General features: G+C 46.3%; 1 protein-coding gene across 4 annotated transcripts in view; it reads left to right on the top strand.

The window, feature by feature from the left end:
* The window catches only part of DENND2A (DENN domain containing 2A), a 102,681-nt gene that overhangs the window by 35,350 nt on the left and 49,066 nt on the right, over positions 1 to 18,265 (top strand). For all 4 annotated transcript variants that reach the window (XM_032305659.1, XM_032305658.1, XM_032305656.1 and 1 more), the window contains exons 4-5: positions 9,939 to 10,066; positions 11,694 to 11,815. In XM_032305659.1, the coding sequence (XP_032161550.1) occupies positions 9,939 to 10,066; positions 11,694 to 11,815 (250 nt within the window). The remainder of the gene's footprint in view (positions 1 to 9,938; positions 10,067 to 11,693; positions 11,816 to 18,265) is intronic.

Consider the following 18,265-nt stretch of genomic DNA (forward strand, 5'->3'; position numbering starts at 1 on the left):
AACGTGTCCAAACCTAAAGTCCCAGTCCAGGCTACTCTAAGCGTCTCCTCCCCAAATAACAGCCATCTTATTAAATGGCATCACCCTTCGTTACACTTCGGCTAAATCCTAGGAGTCATTTGTGATTCCTTTCCTTTTCACAGAACCCTGATCTAATTTATCAGCAAGCTGTTGGAGACATGCCCTTGAATGTGACTACATCTACCACCTTAGTTCTCTCGTGTCCACTTCCCACCCCAGTGTATTCCTCCGTAGCAGCCAGAACAGTCTTCTAGAATTATATTCAGTCGTGTCACTGGCCTACTTTACATGCTCTGTCAGGTAGGATTGTTTTGGCTGCAAAAAACAGAATTTCTTAAGTTCTCTTCCAAGGGAAAAAGTTTGCATATTCCAGATAGGTACGTAGATAGGTAGGTAGATAGATAATAGATGAAAGAAAGGAAGGAAGGAAGGAAGGAAGGAAGAGAAATTATGTCCTTTAAAAAAAAAAATCATGCCATATATATATATATATATATATACTGTTTTTTACTTAGGATGTCATAGAGATCTTTCAACATTACCACTTTTTTTTTCACCTTCCTTTTTTATTTTATTTTATTATTTTTTAAAGTATTTTATTTATTTATTTGACACAGAGAGAGGACACAAGCAGAGGGAGAAGCAGACAGGGGAAGAGGGATTAGCAGGCTCCTTACTGAGCAAGGGAACCCAATGAGGGGCTCAATCCCAGGACCCCGGGATCATGACCTGAGCTGAAGGCAGCCACTTAACTGACTGAGCCATCCAGGCGCCCCTTATTAATTAAAAAAATATTTTTTTTATTTTTTTTTTTTTGCTTTTTAGAAAGAGGGAGAGAGGTCACTGGAGTGGGTAGGAGGGAGGGGGAGGGGCAGAGGGAGAGGGAGAATCCGGAGTAGGCTCCACACCCAGCAGGATCTCACAACCCTGAGATAAGGTGAAACCAAGAGTGGGACGCTCCATTGACTATGCCACCAGACAACCCTATGCTTCTTTTACTTAGGGTTTTATTTATTTATATTTTTTAAGATTTTATTTATTTGTTTGACAGACAGAGATCACAAGCAGGCAGAGAGGCAGGCAGAGAGGCAGGCAGAGAGAGGCGGGGAGGCAGGCTTCCTGCAAGCAGGGAGCCCGAAGAGGAGCTCGATCCCAGGACCCTGGGATCATGACCTGAGCTGAAGGCAGAGGCTTTAACCCACTGAGCCACCCAGGTGCCCCTTACTTAGGATTTTAGAAATTAGGATTGAATGTTAGATTTTTGTCAGGTTACTTTTCAATAGCTTTATATGATCATACGTTCCTGTCCTTTGACCTGTGGATAATGACTTTATATCCTAATATTAACCCATTCTTACATTTTGGGAATGCACTCTCCTTTGGTCCTGGTTTGTTACTCTCTTAATATACTGTGGAATTCTGTTTCTAATACTTTATTTAAGATTTTGGTGTTAGTATTCCATAAATGTGACTGGTCTTTACTTGGCTTTCATTGTACTGTCTTTACCAGGCTAAGGTATCAGTGGTACATAGGATCTATTGAAGAACTTAGAGGCTTCCTTGTTTATGTTCTGAGAAAGCTGTGTCCGCCTCCAGTTCTTAATCCTTTCCCAAACCAGTGCCAAAACCCACGTGCCTAAGTACTGGGGTGACCTTTCTGCTCATGACCCTGGTGTGTCATGACAGCGGCTCTTCTGTGCCCTTTCTGGGCTGTTCCTTCAGGAATGCCCCCTTTTTCAGGGGCAGGTTGCTTCTGGGAAATCAGAATCTTACCTCTGTGTCATCTCTGGGCAGATAGATCAGCCTGGTGAACAGTTATTCCCATTATCTTTTCTCTTGTAGCTACCATCTGCTCTTTGCCGTCTTCCAGCATTCTCTTTAAAACCAGCTAAAGTTACTTAGTTTCAGTCCAAAAATGAAATTTTTCTTGGCCGGTTTGAATATGGTTGCATCAGCTGTGTTTTTAAGAATTTTGGCTTTGGATTTTTCCTTTTGTTTAAAATAGTACAGTGGGGGTGATTAGGGCACGATGTTCATTTTCTACTTAGAAAAATAAAGTGTACTTTTTATTATGGTCCTATCTCTTAACAAAAAGAAGAGGCTCAACTCAAATTTGGCAGACTTACTGCCCTCTCTGAAGCAGGACAGCCAAGCCAGAGCTGAAGAAAGGAATGATGAAGGATTTTGAGGTTGGGAGGGTTTAGAATTACATGGCCAGGCTGCGCACTTCAGAGAATGCATTGGGCTCATTTTCATAGGCCAATGAGTCCGCTTCTGCGGGAGCCAAACCAGTGGACTCAGATGCTCAGTTTCAGAAAATGTCTTCTTTCTTTTCCTTCTCTTCCCTTTTTTTCTCTGTTCTGTGTTCTCTCCCCTCCTCCTTTTGTCCCTTTCTTCTTTCTTCATTTCTCTAAAGCCCCAGGAAATTAAAAGCAAGGACTTGTGCCTTCCATCCTAAAATGGGAAATGAGAAACCCTTAAATGTCAGGAAATTCCCAAGATAAGGTCCCTACAGCAGCACTCACTTGCTTGTGTATGTCCTGTGGCATGCATTGAGTAACTGGCAGGAATGCCTTAAAGCCAACATTTAACAAGTTACTGTTTTGTAAGTATGAGCAGCATCCTGAATTCACATGTATCTGTATGCCCCAGATGTTTGAACTGGAATGCAGACTTTTAATTTCAGTTTAATTTGATCCTATGACAGAGTTTTTAGATATTTATGAAACCAAATAATGATGTTGACCAAAATTTCAGCTTTTCAACTAATTATTTTGATATTGTACAGCTTCAGCCTTTTCTCGGAGCTTTAGCATGTGACTTGCAGAACTTTTGGAGGACGTGAAACTTTGGTCATTATATGACTGCCAAGTCACATGCCTGATGTTATTGATTGAATAATTTGCGTCTTCTGTAGGACTGATTGGGACCCCCAGAGAGAGTCGTCTGACTGGACAGCAACCCTCAGCTATTACCCAGTTACTGGCTAAGTTAACTTACCAGCCACACTGCGGTCTGTCCCTGATATTACAAATCTGTCCTGGTCAACATGACATCCATGAGGCAATTCTAACTGCCATGTCTAAAAACTGAGTGTTGGGGTGCCTGGGTGGCTCAGTTGCTTAAGTACCTTTGCTCAGGTCATGATCCCAGGGTCCTGGGATTGAACTCCACATCAGGTTCCCTGCTGAGCTGGGAGTCTGCTTTTCCCTCTCCCTCTGCTGCACCCCCTGCTTGAGCTCTCTCTCTCTCTCTGTCAAATAAATAAATAAAATAAAGTAAACCAACACTGAGCATAATAGGGCACCTGGATGGCTCAGTCTGTGAAGTGTCCCATTCTTGGTTTCAGCTCAAGTCATGATCTCAGGGTTGGGCTCTGTGCTCAGCAGGGAGTCTGCTTGAGCTTCTCTCTTCCTCTCCCTCTGCCCCTCCCACGTGCACGTGCACATGCACGCTCATGAATGCAGTGCTTTCTCTCACTCCTAAATAAGTAAATAAATCTTAAAAAGAAAAGAAAACTGGAGTATTTAAAATCTTCAAAAGGGCAATTTTTTTATTAAGACCTAGAGCAGAAGTTACCTGAAAGCACTGAAGCTTGATTTTGTAAATTCATTTTTTTTTTAATTTTTAAAGATTTTATTTATTTATTTGACAGAGAGAGAGAGAGAGATCACAAGTAGGCAGAGAGTCAGGCAGAACGAGAGGAGGAAGCAGGCTCCCTGCTGAGCAGAGAGTCTGTTGCGGGGCTCAATCCCAGGACCCTGAGATCATGACCCGAGCCCAAGGCAGAGGCTTAACCACTGAGCCACCCGGGTGCCCTAAATTCACTTATTTTAATGGTGGTTGCATTAGAAAACAAAAACACGAGAATAGAGAGGATGGTTGTTATTCTACATTAGAGCAGTGACTGTCATGTCTTATTTCGCACTGGAAGTTGAAATGGTTGGATGTTAGGCATAATGGGGAATAGAGATGGTTTTTCTTCTGACGTTTCTGTTTTGGATTCAGGATAGAGATAAGCAGAAACCCAACGTGAGTAGCAGTTGCAGTTGTTGGAGGGGGTCACCAATAAGAGTGTGGGCTGAGCTACCATAAGCCTTCTCCCACTTAGCCCCTCACTCTGATCACTTGGTGGCATGAAGGCTCCTCCCAAGGGCATGGTGGGACAGGGGAAGGAGCTGCGTGTGGTTGCTGGGGACGGAGGTAAGAAGAGTGTCTGTGGCAGCGCAAGTGGCTGAGGCAATCAAAGCATGGTTTTTACAGTTCCCAGCCCAGACGAATGGTGTTTTAAGTGGTGCCTAGGTCCCAGGCTCTCCAAGCTCGTTTAAGTCATAGCTGAGAATAATCCTGGGGGAGATGTGTTCCAAACAATTGACGAAAAATTTGCTCCAAGAGTACAGCTGCCTTATTTTCTTTACCCCAATGGAGGGATAAACTATAAGCAGTAAATCTGGCCATTAAAACCAGCTTTTAAAATATTCACTCATTTATTCAACCAACAAATATTTATCATGCACCTCTGTGATACTAGCATATAGCAGTGAACAGAACAGATGGAGACCCTGGCCTCCTGGACCTCACAGACTAGTGGTCTTGAGACGTACACAGCTCTGCAGTTATAAACTGTACAGCACTCAGGAAGCTTGTGGCACTGTGGGAATGTTCAGTAGCGGTATCTCACCTGTCCTGGAAACTGGGCCGCACTGGGGAGGAAGCAGCCCTCCCAGCAGAGGCCTGAAGTTGCCAGCCAAGAATGAAGGTGGGAGGTGAGTGTTCAGGTGAGAAACAGATGAAGGTCCCAGAGCAAGACAGATTTAGTGTGCCTGAGGCCCTGAAAGCAGGAGTGTGGCCAGAGGGTCAGGAAGGGTGTGAGCTGAGGCCCCCAGGTCTTCTGCAGCCAGCTCTGGAAGAGTCCAATAGACCAGGCAAGGATTTGGGCCTACCACCTAAGACAAAAGGGAAACATGTCAAAGTGGTTTTTCTTTTTTTTAAAGATTTTATTTACTTATTTGACAGAGGGAGAGATCACAAAGTAGGCAGAGCAACAGGCAGAGAGAGGTGGGAAGCAGGCTCCCTGCTGAGCAGACAGAGCCTGATGTGGGGCTCGATCTCAGGACCCTGAAATCATGACCTGAGCCAAAGGCAGGCTTTAACCCACTGAGCCACCCAGGTGCCCCACATGTCAAAGTTTTTTTTTTTTTTAAAGATTTTATTTATTTATTTGACAGAGAGAGATCACAAGTAGGCAGAGAGGCAGGCAGAGAGAGGAGGAAGCAGGCTCCCCACTGAGCAGAGAGCCCGATGCGGGACTCGATCCCAGGACCCCGAGATCATGACCTGAGCCGAAGGCAGTAGCCTAACCCACTGAGCCACCCAGGAGAGTCCCAGCCTGATTTGCATTTGTGAAAAGCCGACTGGGAGAGGCACCGATGGGCCTAGTGGGTAGCAGTGGGTGGAAGGCAGAGCCAGGAGACATTGGGGTTGGCCTGTGGTTTCACTGCAGTGGGGACTGAGGGAAGTAGGGGATACTGGGAATACTGCTGGTAACTCCAGCAAATCGGTTAAAATCACTCCAACTAATTGGATAGACATGGGTGCTAATGGAGAAGGGGCTTTGGACAGGACTCCCAGGTTTAAGGCATAAACATCTGGACAGACGGTGATAGCCTTTGCTGAGGAGCATTGGAGGAGGAGCTGGTCCTCATCCAGGAGGGAGAATGGGAGGCTGAGTTCAATTTTGGGTTTACTCATTTTGAGATTCCCATGGGTCATTCAATGGGGGAGGAGCTTGTAAGACAGTAGTTCATTTACAAAAATATGGAAAGATCATGAATAACCTTCAAAATACTACTTGAAATCACAGTATTTGGCATTGGTTGTCAAAATTGGGATAATACCTAAGTTATAACCCTTGTCAGCAAGCTTCAGTGAGCCCATTGGAGCATTCCAGCATCTCTAAAACTAAGAAGTACCACAATCACATAATAATTTGAGGGCCCGAGAAGCAAACTGAGGCTGAGAGGCGGTTACACCCCTTCACCAGGCTGTGGGCTTCCCGAAGGCAGGGACTTCTTGCCTTTGCATCACCAGCTATGGGCTCAACTCAGTCCCCAGAAGGTGCTTATTAAACATATGGACTGGGGGCACCTGGGTGGCTCAGTGGTTAAGCCTCTGCCTTCGGCTCGGGTCATGATCCCAGGGTCCTGGGATCGAGCCCCGCATCTGGCTCTCTGCTCAGCAGGGAGCCTGCTTCCTCCTCTCTCTCTGCCTGCCTCTCTGCCTACTTGTGGTCTCTGTCTGTCAAATAAATAAATAAAATCTTAAAAAAAAAAAAAAAGCATATGGACTGGATGTGGAACAAATATGGAAATGTTTAAAACAAGAGAGAAGCCAGTTCGGATGTGGTTACTGTTGGCCTTTTGAAATTCCCTTTTGTGCAAGGTTAATATGTAAATAAAGGTATTAAAACCTTTCTGTGACTACACATTTCCTCCCATATTGACTTACATCCAGATTCCACCTAGTGCCTGCACTAAGAGCACCATTCATCGCCAGACTTCCAGGTTCTGACCCTGACTCTACCACTTTCTCCCTGTGTGGCCTTGAGCAATTTATCTAACCTCTTTCCATCTCTTTATTCTCATGTATAAAGTATGGATAATAGTAGTAATTTCTCACAAGGTTGTTGCAAAGTTCAAACGTGCTAATCTGAGTAAAGCTCTTAGTCACTACTCAGTAAATGTTGAGTAAATGATTCTGTGATCTCTTTGAACAGTTTGCATGTTCCTTACCAAATCTAGGTAGTGTGCGTGCTGGGGACATGATCTGGTTGACTCAGCAGGTAAAACCAAGGAGCTGTGCCCCACTCCAGCCCAGTAACTTTGCTCTGCTCTGGCTCACAGACCACCACACCCCCATCCCCAAGCCGCTGCCTGGCTAGTACCAGCCTCAGCTAGGCATCCCGGACTAGGCAGTGTTCGGGAGTTGGGGGCGGGGCACGCTGCACGACACAATCCCATCCTAGAGAAAACAACTCAGATCTGCTTCCCCCTTGCCTAGACCCCATCTCCTGGAGCTCTGAAGCTCAGTCCTTCCTCTCCTGGCTGGATACCTCAAGGGGTGGAAGAAGGGGCGCATGGAGAGAGAGCCCTTCCTTCACAGCCTGAGCTCCTGTGAGTGAGTCAGGCCCCCCAGGGCATAAGTGACAGTTTTCAGCCTCATGACCTGACTTAAAAACCATATGCACTTGGGGCGCCTGGGTGGCTCAGTGGATTAAAGCCTCTGCCTTCGGCTCGGGTCATGATCTCTGGGTCCTGGGATCGAGCCCCACATCGGGCTCTCTGCTCAGCAGGGAGCCTGCTTTCCTTCCTCTCTCTCTGCCTCCTTGTGATCTCTCTGTTAAAAAAAAAAAAAAAAAAAAAAGCCATAGGCACCTAGGCTAAAAGCTGGAAGCCTGGCCATTCTTTGTGTTCCTGGGCCACGCCACAGGCTGAGCTCAGGATTAGAAGGAACAAGGGTGGAGTGGAGATCAGGGGTGATGAATTCAGATGTGGAGATACGAAGTTGAGAATTTAAAGAAAAACCTTGGGATACGCCCAAAGCCCAGAAAGAGGGAAAGGGCCAGAAAGAGAGCCCATGAAGGCACAGGCAGTTGTATGAGGGGAGAAGTAGCATGTGGGCGGCCTTGCACCCAGCTCCTCAAACCCTAGGGGGACCTGTGAGTCTGTGTTTGCAATGCTTTGCTGAACAAAACTTTTGTAAAATACAATAAAAAAGAATGACCAGAGAAGTGACATGAAAAAAGACAACACTGTGCAAGTTCTAGTTGTGTTTTAAAAATTTATTCTGTCAAATTGATTTAAAAGTGTCTCAACATGGGCATCTGGCAGTTACACTTGATCTTGGGGTCATGAGTTCGAGCCCCATGTTGGGTATAGAAATTACTTTAAAAAAAAAAAAAAGAAATTTTTAAAAAGTTTCTAAATGCTTATTCTCAATTTCTTTGCCTGTCTCATTAGAATACCAGCCCTGGCCCACAGAAAGGCCCCAGGAAGTGGTTAGGTTTTACCAGAAACTCACTAGTGAGCTTCAGGGGGCAGCTTCAGAAAAGGGATGCATACAGAGGCCAGGAAAGGAAGGAAAACCAGTGAGCCGGTCTTTAAAAGGAAGAAAAACCAGTGAGCTCCAGTAAAGGAATAGACAGAGAGCTTCAGCTCTTCCCTCCTCCTCCCAACCCCCAACCCATGCCAGTTTACAACTGTTGGCAAGGAAGGTGAGAAATCACAGATTACGAGGGTCATTGCTTCCAGGGAAAGTTTTTCTAGAGGAAACCTGTGTGTGTGTTTAAAGAGAGAAGGAAACTAGCCAAGAGGGAAAGATATAAAATGCAAGAAACCCCAGGGGCGCCTGCCTGGGTGCTCAGTCAATTGAGCAGCCAACTCTTGGTCTCAACTCAGGTATTGGTCTCAGGGTTGTGAGTTTGGGGCCCACGCTGGATGCGGAGCCTGCTTTAAAAAAAATGAAAAAATAAAATAAAATGCAAGAAACCCCAAAGCATGGAAGGCGGGCAAATGGCCCTTGCCTGGCTCTGCCCTCTCGTCGCCCAGCACTCGCCACCCTGTCCTTGCGGTACAGCCTTGCCGAATGTCTGTGTGTCCCCTCCACAAATGCCCCAAGTTCCTGCGGCCACAGGATCTTCACAGGTGCCCTTTCCTCTTCTCGGAATACTCTTCCCCCAGCCGAGGTCTTTCTTCTGTTTTCCAGGTCTCAGCTTTAATGAGTAACTTTGTCAGCACGGCCTTACCTGATGCATCCCCAGCCGAAAAATGAAGCCTCCTTGACAGTCTCTCTGTGCTTTTCTGTCACTGAGCTTAACACAGTTTACCATTCTGTTTATTTGTGCATGCTCTGGTGAACGTCTGTCTTCCTCCTGTTCAGGGAAGGCGAGTATGTTCAACACAAATTCTTGACAAGTCTGCTGGAGATGGACTCCCGAGCCTGAGTGGGCAGCGTGGTTCTGCTCCAACTGGGGGGTGGTGGAGGGGTGGGGCGGGAGGTTGTGGGTTACTTTGGAGAAGGATAGGGAGAGAGGAGAAAAAAGAGGACATGGACTGAACCTGTGAGGCGGCAGAGGTCCTGTGTATTTCTTCTTACGGTCTACCTCATGGCCTCCCAAATGTTCAGTGAAGCTTCAGAAATCAAAGAAACTCAAGGTGAGCAGCTGAGGGGGCAGGGCGGGAGAAGGGGCTGGAGTTTGCATTAAATCAGCCGCAGCAGGACAGGGACAGCCCCTGTGGATACAGGTGAGGGTGATAGCCAGAGAATGAGCCCAGCCATGGACAGAGAAGCAGCCACACTTGTATCGATCCCTGAGGGGCAGGTGGGACGGGGAGGTGTCTCAGCTGGCCTCTGAGTTTCATTCGGACAATAACCCCTCAGTGAGAGAAGTAGGGAGGTGCCCAGGCCTCTGGTGCACTCTGAACTGGCCTTCGCTGCTCCTTTCCGATCATGAGTGTGTGCTCTGTAAACATTGCAGAGTGTTTAAAAAGTCCAGTAAAGTGAAGAGAAGCCACGAGCCATTCGTCACTCCCGAGATAGTAGCTGTATATTTCACTTCCTTCCCTTCTTCCTCTTTTCTATGTATATGATTGATTCCAAAGTTGGGACTCTGTGTGTGTGTGTGTGTGTGTGTGTGTACACACACTTTGCTACCTTTACACAGCATTAACAGCATCAACATTCTTTCACATAAAAGCCACACTTCTTATTTAAGGATTTTCATACCTTCTTGCAAGAAACAGAGTTGATTTCAGTAAAAGAAATGCTTGCAGGAAGAAAATTGTTTGGTATATAATCTCTGGACCAGCCTAGTTTGATTTGAGTTCTTGTTCGCTTTTCTCCCACCTTGTACGAACCAGAAAGTCCTATGAGTTTGAAGACTTACTGCAGTCCTCCTCTGAGACCAGCAGGGTGGACTGGTACGCACAGACCAAGCTGGGGCTCACACGCACTTTATCCGAGGAGAACGTCTACGAAGACATTCTAGGTAAGAGGCCCACGTGCCTGTGCATGGGAATGAGTTTGTGAGAAAGGGGAGAAAGGAAATGGGGCTGAGTGCTTGAAACACACACACGCGCACGTGCGCACACACACACGTACACACGCACATGCACGGAGTCTCGAAGAAATACGTGTACTCAGATAAATGAGTAAGCCGGGAGGGGTGAGAGAGAGGGACCCTCGAGGGACATGTGAGAGCACGGGGACCAGGGAGGAGTGTGGAAAGGCTGCTCAGAAACCGCCACAGAGGCAGCAGGGTGCGGCAGGCGACGCTGGAGACGTGGAGTTTTGGTGGCCATGCCTGACACTTGGCTCTGCTGTGTTAGCTGTATGCCACTGAGCTGGGGCCTTAGCTCCTCTGAACTTCAGTTCTCTCATCCGTATACTAAAGATGACCACAGCTGCTGGTCGGGTGGGGTGTGGGAGAAAATGGAAGGCAGAGTTCCCCGTGTGTCACAGATGCTCAGTGAAGTGTGGGGACTACCGAATGAAGGAAAACTCGGGCCACCACCCTCTCCCTGAGTCTATAGGAGTGTGGCAGTAGCAGGGCATCAAAACTCAGACTAAAATGAATGTCTCTTATTAAAAATATATCTAATGTTGGCCTTAATTCTTTTAAATTCTCAAGTGGAGCTCAGATGCACTTGAATTAGTGAGTTAACTACTCCGCAGGGAGCATCACAGTTTGACTGGGCGGGGGAGCTGGGCCCACTGTCTGCTTGTCTGCGGAGGTGGGTAGTCAGGAATAAAGGAGCTGGTAAGAAGGAGAAGCCCACATGCAGCCACAGGCAAGGGGCAGGTAGAGCAGATACACACACGCATATGTGCATAGAGTCACCGGTACCAGAAGAGAAGACTCCGTGGTGGGAGAATACAGGAGACTGGAAGACGGGTATGTGTGTTTAGCCGAGCTCTGAATTTCACCATGGACAATCTGAATTCTGGTGTCCAAGTCGTGGAGGTGGGTTGCTGCCAAAGCCGTAGGCTTCCCAGGTCCAAAGTGGTATGAGATCCGGTCTTCCATGTTACCTGACAGGGCAGCTTTCAGTTACAGAGAACAGAAGACCCCGCTGAAGTACCAAGGGCATTTGTTGGCTCGTGTGACCCAAACTGGCCTGTTCTCCCTTGTTTCCTATCTCTCGGGTTAGCGCCGTGCTCAGCAGCTTTCCCATCAGCTCTGGAGAATCCGTACCTTCCAGTTGGAAAACAAGAACCCTTGTGCTGCACCCAAGAAAAACCTGAGGTTCACTGTGACTCTGACGAGACTGGTTTAGGTCCCTTGTTCACCTTCATAGCCCAGGAATCTGTGCACTGATTGGCATAAGCTTGGGATATGAGCCCTTCCCTGACCTGGACACTGAGTCAGGGACTGGCGATACTCTGATTGGCTAAAGCTCTGCAGCTCAGAATGGAGTTAACTCTGTACACCTAAGACCTAAGACTGAGGACATGGGAAGTTACCCCAGTGAAAATCAGGGTACAGGAGGAAGGGCGTGAATGGGTAACAAGATAGCAGACATCCCCACACGGAGAGGCCAAGGTGTTGGGTAGATACCTGATAAGGCAAACTTACTTGATGTTCCCAGTTCCTGACTTGCTGACTTTGACCACAGATCCGCCAATGAAGGAAAACCCTTATGAGGACGTTGAGTTACATGGTCGCTGCCTGGGAAAGAAATGCGTCTTGACCTTTCCTGGTTCTCCCACTTCTTCCATTCCTGACACATCGTCTAAGGTATGAGTCCCCAGGGGAGGAGTGCAGGGAGAGGGGTCCCCCCCCACCACCCAGCACGATGACCCTGAGCAGCCTGGAGTTCTGGATTATGCTGAAATGCCAGGCCACCCTCACTGCTGGGCTCCTGGATGTATGTATTGGCCGCCTGCCTGCTCTTCTGCCTCTAGTTTTTCTGGAACCCCTCTGCTCAACCAGGCATCCTAAAATAGTATTGTAGCTTCTGGGTCAAGCTGAGTAAATATGACAGTATACACATATTATACAACTATAAAGATTGTCCTGACCTAAAACAAAGTTTCTGGTGCAGAAACAGTACTTTTATAGCATGCTACCATTTGTGGGGTTTTAAATAGAAAAATATACATACATGTTTATGTACACAGAAGATTATCTCTATACAGAAACCTCAGAATGAGTAAGTAGGGACATCTGTGGAGCTGTCTGGGTGAATACGTGGAGGTCAAGGTAGACACTGGTATTTTTTACAGAATATCCTTTTGAGCCTTTTGGAATTTTGCACCACATACATATAGATAATAAAACTCTATTCTATATAACGCATTGCCTACAGGATTGAAATCATATTCCTTAGCTTGACATTAAATAATCTTTCATAATTGATCCCTGGGTACCCGTTACTACCTAATTTCCTACATACAAAAGCTCCCCTCCAGCAAGAGCCTATTAATTGCCCCTCTGATATTAGAGGCCCAGGACTGGCAAACGTTTCCCCCAAAAGACCAGAAAGTAAATATAGACTCTCTGTTGTAACTACCCAGTGCTGCCATTGGAGTGTAAAGCAGCAGTAAACAGTATCCAAACAAAAGAATGTGCTGTGTATAAAAAAAAAAAAAAAACTTAGGGGCACCTGGGTGGCTCAGTGGGTTAAGCCTCTGCCTTCAGCTCAGGTCATGATCTCAGGGTTCTGGGATCGAGCTTCACATCAGGCTCTCTGCTCGGCAGGGAGCCTGCTTCCCCCTCTCTCTCTGCCTGCCTCTCTGCCTACTTGTGATCTCTGTCTGTCAAATAAATAAATAAAATCTTTAAAAACAACAAAAAAAAACCTTAATGAGGTACCTGGGTGGCTCAGTGGGTGCCTTTGGCTCAGGTCATGATCTCAGGGTCCTGGGATCGAGCCCCTCATCGGGCTCCCTTCCCCCCACCCTACCTGCCTCTCTGCCTACTTGTGATCTCTGTCAAATAAATAAATAAAATCTTTTAAAAAAACGAAAACAAAACTTTATAGACACCAAAATTTGATTTTTATGTAATTTTCACATCGTGAAATCTTACTTATTTTCCAATCATTTAAAAATGTTTTAAAGATGCTGTTTATTTATTTGAGAGAGAAAGAGAGAGTATGAGCTGGGGGGAGGGATAGAGGGAGAGGGACAAGCAAACTCCACACTGAGCAGGGTGCTCGACACGGGACCCGATCCCAGAACCCTCATCATGTCCTGAGCCAAAGGCTTCATCAACTGAGCCACCCAGACACCCCACCAACCATTTAAAAATGTAAGAACTGGGGTGCCTGGGTGGCTCAGCGGGTTTGGGCCTCTGCCTTCAGCTCAGGTCATGATTTCAGGGTCCTAGGATTGAGTTCCCCATCGGGCTCTCTGCTCGGCAGGGAGCCTGTTTCCCCCTCTCTGTCTGCCTGCCTTTCTGCCTACTTGTGATCTCTCTTTGTCAAATAAATACAAATAAAATCTTAAAAAAAAAAAATGTAAGAACTATTCTTAGGTCATGGCCTATATAAAAGCAGATGGAGGGCCTGATATGGCCCACGCGTTGTATTTTGCCCATCCCTGTGTTAGGTCATTTCTATGTCTGCCCTTCGTTCTTGCCTTTCTCTCCCCATCCTTTAAGGCCCAGATCAATCATGCTTCCTTCAGGAAACTTCTAGATCATTCCAGTCCCTGGAACTCTCTCCCCTCTAACTCAGTGGGCTGAAGTGTTCATTTTATACCAAATTGTGTATACTGCATTATGATATCTCTTTGATTATTTGAAATATGATTTAAGTTGTGTAATGTATCTTAAAAACATCTCCCCAGGGGTGCCTGGGTGGTTCAGTGGGTTAAGTGTCTGCCTTTGGCTTGGGTCATTATCCCGGAGTCCTGGGATCGAGGCCCGAATCCGGCTCCCTGCTCTGTGGAGAGCCTGCTTCTCCCTCTTCCTCTGCCTGCCACTCTGCCTACTCGTGCTTTCTCTCTATCTCTCTGTCAAATAAATAAATAAAATCTTAAAAAAAAATCAATCTCCCCAGCTATGTTATGAATTCCTCAAGTTCCTCAGTAATATGTTTGTGTCCCCTATAAATAGTTGTTATACAGTGTGTAGTTGTTCAAGAAATTAAGTAAAGGAAGGCCAAATCTAGGCTGCAAGTATCAGTTTCAATCCCATTGCAAAGATCTGTTTCCAGCCCAAGAAAGGAAGCCATGTTCCTCTCTGGGCCCCAGGGGAGGACAGCATTTGCTAGCTAGTGGGGGTCTGCACAGAAATCATGCCTTTTGTGTTCAGTGCTCACTCAGGGAGTCTGTCTGCCACTAGTCCTCCTGAAGAGAGTTGAAGGTAGAATCCATCATGAAGGGTAGATCTCACGTAACCAAACCAATTCCTGTCATTCTTGTGAAAGCTAGTTAACTGCAGTTTTGCTTCTCGTATGGAAGAATGTTCTGGAAGCGTCCAGCCCAACAGATCATTAGAAGACAGTTCTACTTGCCTCTGAAGTGTATTTTCATTGGCTATAGATGCCTTCAACATTCAGGAAGCCCTTCATTTCCCATCGTGGATAAGCTTGGCTTGACAGAGGAAGGGGGTCACAGCTCAGTCTGCCCCTTCGTGTCCCACCTGGCTCTCCCCGGCCCTCCTCTCATGCCGGGAAGGCACTGCTCACCTCTTGGAACAGTGAGCAACATCTGCCCACAGCAGCTGTGCAGTCTGAGCCGGGTGCTCCTCCCTCATGCCGGAGAATAAGGACCCAACAGCCCTTTTCTAAACACAGCTAAACACAGTAGGTAATCACGTCAGCAAGGGCTTGAGGTCCAGAAGCAGCTGTCGTGCAGAAGGACAGTCTGAGTGCCCAGGAAGCATGTCGGATTGCCCCTGGTACACGAAGGCTGCTTCCAGCTCTTTGCAAGTCATCAGCAGGACTCAGCGTCCATGCTCATTCCTCTGCTCTCCCACATCTGGGTGTCCGGTTGGTGCCCCCATTGTGGGGGACAGCTGCAGACTTCACCACTTCCTCCGTTTAGCTCATCAAATATTCATGGAGCGTCTGCTGCATCTGGGCCGCATCTGGGACCTTAGAATTGGCAGAAGCTATCCCTCTGTGGCCCCCTCCTCTATCAGCCTCTGAAGAGCCTATGACAGCTTTTAGGATTTTCATTTAATGAGATCGTGCCCAGTCCCAGTCCAGAGGTCAAGGTCAGCTGGAGCTGGACAGACAGGAGCAATTGTGCAGTTGGGGGCAGATGCTCATGGTTAACAAACACACAAGGCAAGCTCCTGAGATTAAGCCATTTTCTTTTCCTGCTGTGTGTTACACACCATCCCCACACCTAGAATGGCACACTAAATGTGTTAGGGACTAATTTTTGTAATAAAGGAAATCTAGGCTTGCACCATTTTTTCTTAAGCAGGTTCCACGCCCAGTGTGGAGCCCAGCTTGGGGCTTGAACTCACAGCCCTGAGATCAAGACCTGAGCCGAGATCAAGAGTTGGACACTTAACCGACTGAGCCACTCAGGTGCCCAAGGCATTTTTTTTTTCTTATGCACTGGCATGTAGATGTTAGGGAACAAAATGTACCATTAACTAGCATTCTCTGGTTGCCTGGAGAGCCCACCCACACCATCTCCCACCAAAAACTGTACATCACTTAACTATAGAGAGGCAGTATCTGGTCAAGCGTGTGAGTTCTAGAGTCTGACTGCCTGCATTCAAAACTTGCCTAGACCACTTGCTAGCTGTGTGACTTTGGGCAATTGTTCTCATCTACACGTGTCAGCTTTGTCATTGATAAAATAGGAACAATTAGGGATGCCTGGATGGCTCAGTTGGTTAAGCAGCTGCCTTCAGCTTGGGTCATGATCTCAGGGTCCTGGGATCCAGCCCCGCATTGGGCTCCCTGCTCAGCGGGAAGTGTGCTTCTACTTCTGCCTCTGGCCCTCCCCACCCCTGTTTGTGCTCTCTCTCTGATAGATAAATACATAAAATCTTTAAAAAAAAAAAAAAAAAGAACAATTATAGTACTCTCCTCTTAGGGGTCTTATGAAGATTAATCAGATTCATACTTGTAGAGGCACCTGAGTGGCTCAGTCGGTGAAGCATCTGCCTTCAGCTCAGGTAGTGATCCCAGGTTCCTGGGATCCAGTCCCAGTCTCTCTCTTGCTCCCCCTGCTTGTGTTCCCTCTCTTACTGTGTCTCTCTCTGTCAAATAAATAAATAAAATCTTAAAAACCAATTCACACTTGTAAACCACTTAGTCTAGTGCCTGCAATGTAAGTACTATTTATGTATGTTTGGTAAATCTAGAGAATTAGGCTTTTCAGTATGTATTCTTTTTAAAAATAACCTTATTTCATCTCATCACAACATTCTCATCACAAAAGTTTTTTAAGGGGCTCAGTCGTCTGTCTTCAGCTCAGGTCATAATCCTGGAGTCCCGGGATCTGGCACCATGTCTGACTCTCTGCTCAGTGGGGAGTCTGCTTCTTCCTCTGACACCCCCTCTCTTGTGCTCACTCTCTTTGTCTGAAATAAACAAAATCTTTTTTAAAAAGTTTTTTTTAAATACTGAAAAAGATAATGAGGAATATAAAACTCATCCAAAATTAAGAATTTTTATTTTTTCTATAATAAATTATTAGTGTGCACATGTGTATGTATGTGTGTGTGTGTACATAAAAAAGATTTGGGATGAGGTATATATACTTTTGTATTTTTGCTGGTCTTTTATATTTATCCTGAATATTTCCCCACATCATTAATTTCTTTTTTTAAATAATCTTTATTGCCTGTATGGTATCCTGTCATTTAAATGTAATGTCTTTCTTTACAATAGTATAATGTGTCAATTGTTGAAATATGTGTGTATGCCTTCCTATGTATTTCTCTGTGTGTATATGGAAATATTTGTACCTGTGGGCGTTTATGAACAAATGTGTATGCTTGTGAGAATGACATCTGGGTACTTGGAGGAGGCCTTTAGGAAAGAGAGTAGGAATGAGGTGGAGTTAGGTAAGGAAGAGATGAGATATTTTGTATCAAGGACTCTTCGTCTCTTTACATCACTGTGTCCTGAGGTGGTAAGACAGGGACAGTGGAAGAAAGGAAGGAATTAAACCACCATTCTCAGACGAGAACCCTGGCTCAAGTCCAGGTCAGCTCCCTCTAGGGAGGCACGCAGTTTCCCTTTCCTCTCCACCAGGAAGGCCCCTGGCCAGGGCCCATCACACTCGGTTCCCTAAAATAACTCATGAAGTTTCAACAGAGTTCTTGTCTGCTTTTCTTTCTTGGACACCACAGATCTTTTGCTGGGTCCGTCGTGAATCCAGTGTTTATGAGATTAGGGAAACTCTGTGGGCCTCTTCAACAGAGGTATGCCCCTTCCTAGAGGCTGTTCCAGAGAGACACAATGGAATGGACATGTTATCACCAAGACATGTTGGTGTGAGGCTTTCTGATCAAAAGCTGGAATCTTCTCTGGGCCACAGCCTGACATAGTCATCCTTAGGGTCCTGCAGTGTCTTTCCTTTTAATACTATAGTTCAGGTTTGGCAAACTACTGCTGGGTGACTGGTTTAGTAAATCAAGTTTTCCTGGAACATGGCCATGCTCATTCACATACATATTGTGTATGGCTGCTTTTGCACTGGCAATGGCGGAGTTGAATAATTGTGACAAAGCCGAAAATATTTACTGTCTGGCTTTAAGAAAAAACTTGCTGCCCCCTGCTAAGGACTAAGATTCACACCCTCATTTTCAAAGGCCTTCCACAGACAATTGGATGTCATAATGGCTGCATGATCTCTTCCATCTGTTTCGATGCACTCACTCTGAGCCATGAGCACCCTCTCTGGTCTAACTTTTTTTTCTTTTAAGATTTTATTTATTTATTTGTCAGAGAGAGAGCACAAGCCGGGGGAACAACAGGCAGAAGGAGAAGCAGACTCCCTCACTGAGCAAGGAACCCGATTCAAGACTCGATCCCAGGAACCTGGGATCAGGACCTGAGCTGAAAGCAGAAGCTGAAAGCAGATGCTTAACCAGCTGAGCCATCTATGCATCCCTCTGGGCTAATTTGCACTTCCTCACTTCTATGCCTCTTCTCAGATTGTGCTACTTGAGAATGCTCTACCCCAGAGCCCTGTAGATCCTCTGTTATCAGTTAAGTAGCAGCTGAAATTCCACCCCCTCACGGAAGCTCCCTGGACATTTTTTGAGGCT

This window comes from Mustela erminea, chromosome 11 (genome assembly GCF_009829155.1).
Source record: "Mustela erminea isolate mMusErm1 chromosome 11, mMusErm1.Pri, whole genome shotgun sequence".
In the NCBI taxonomy this organism is placed as follows: domain Eukaryota; kingdom Metazoa; phylum Chordata; class Mammalia; order Carnivora; family Mustelidae; genus Mustela; species Mustela erminea.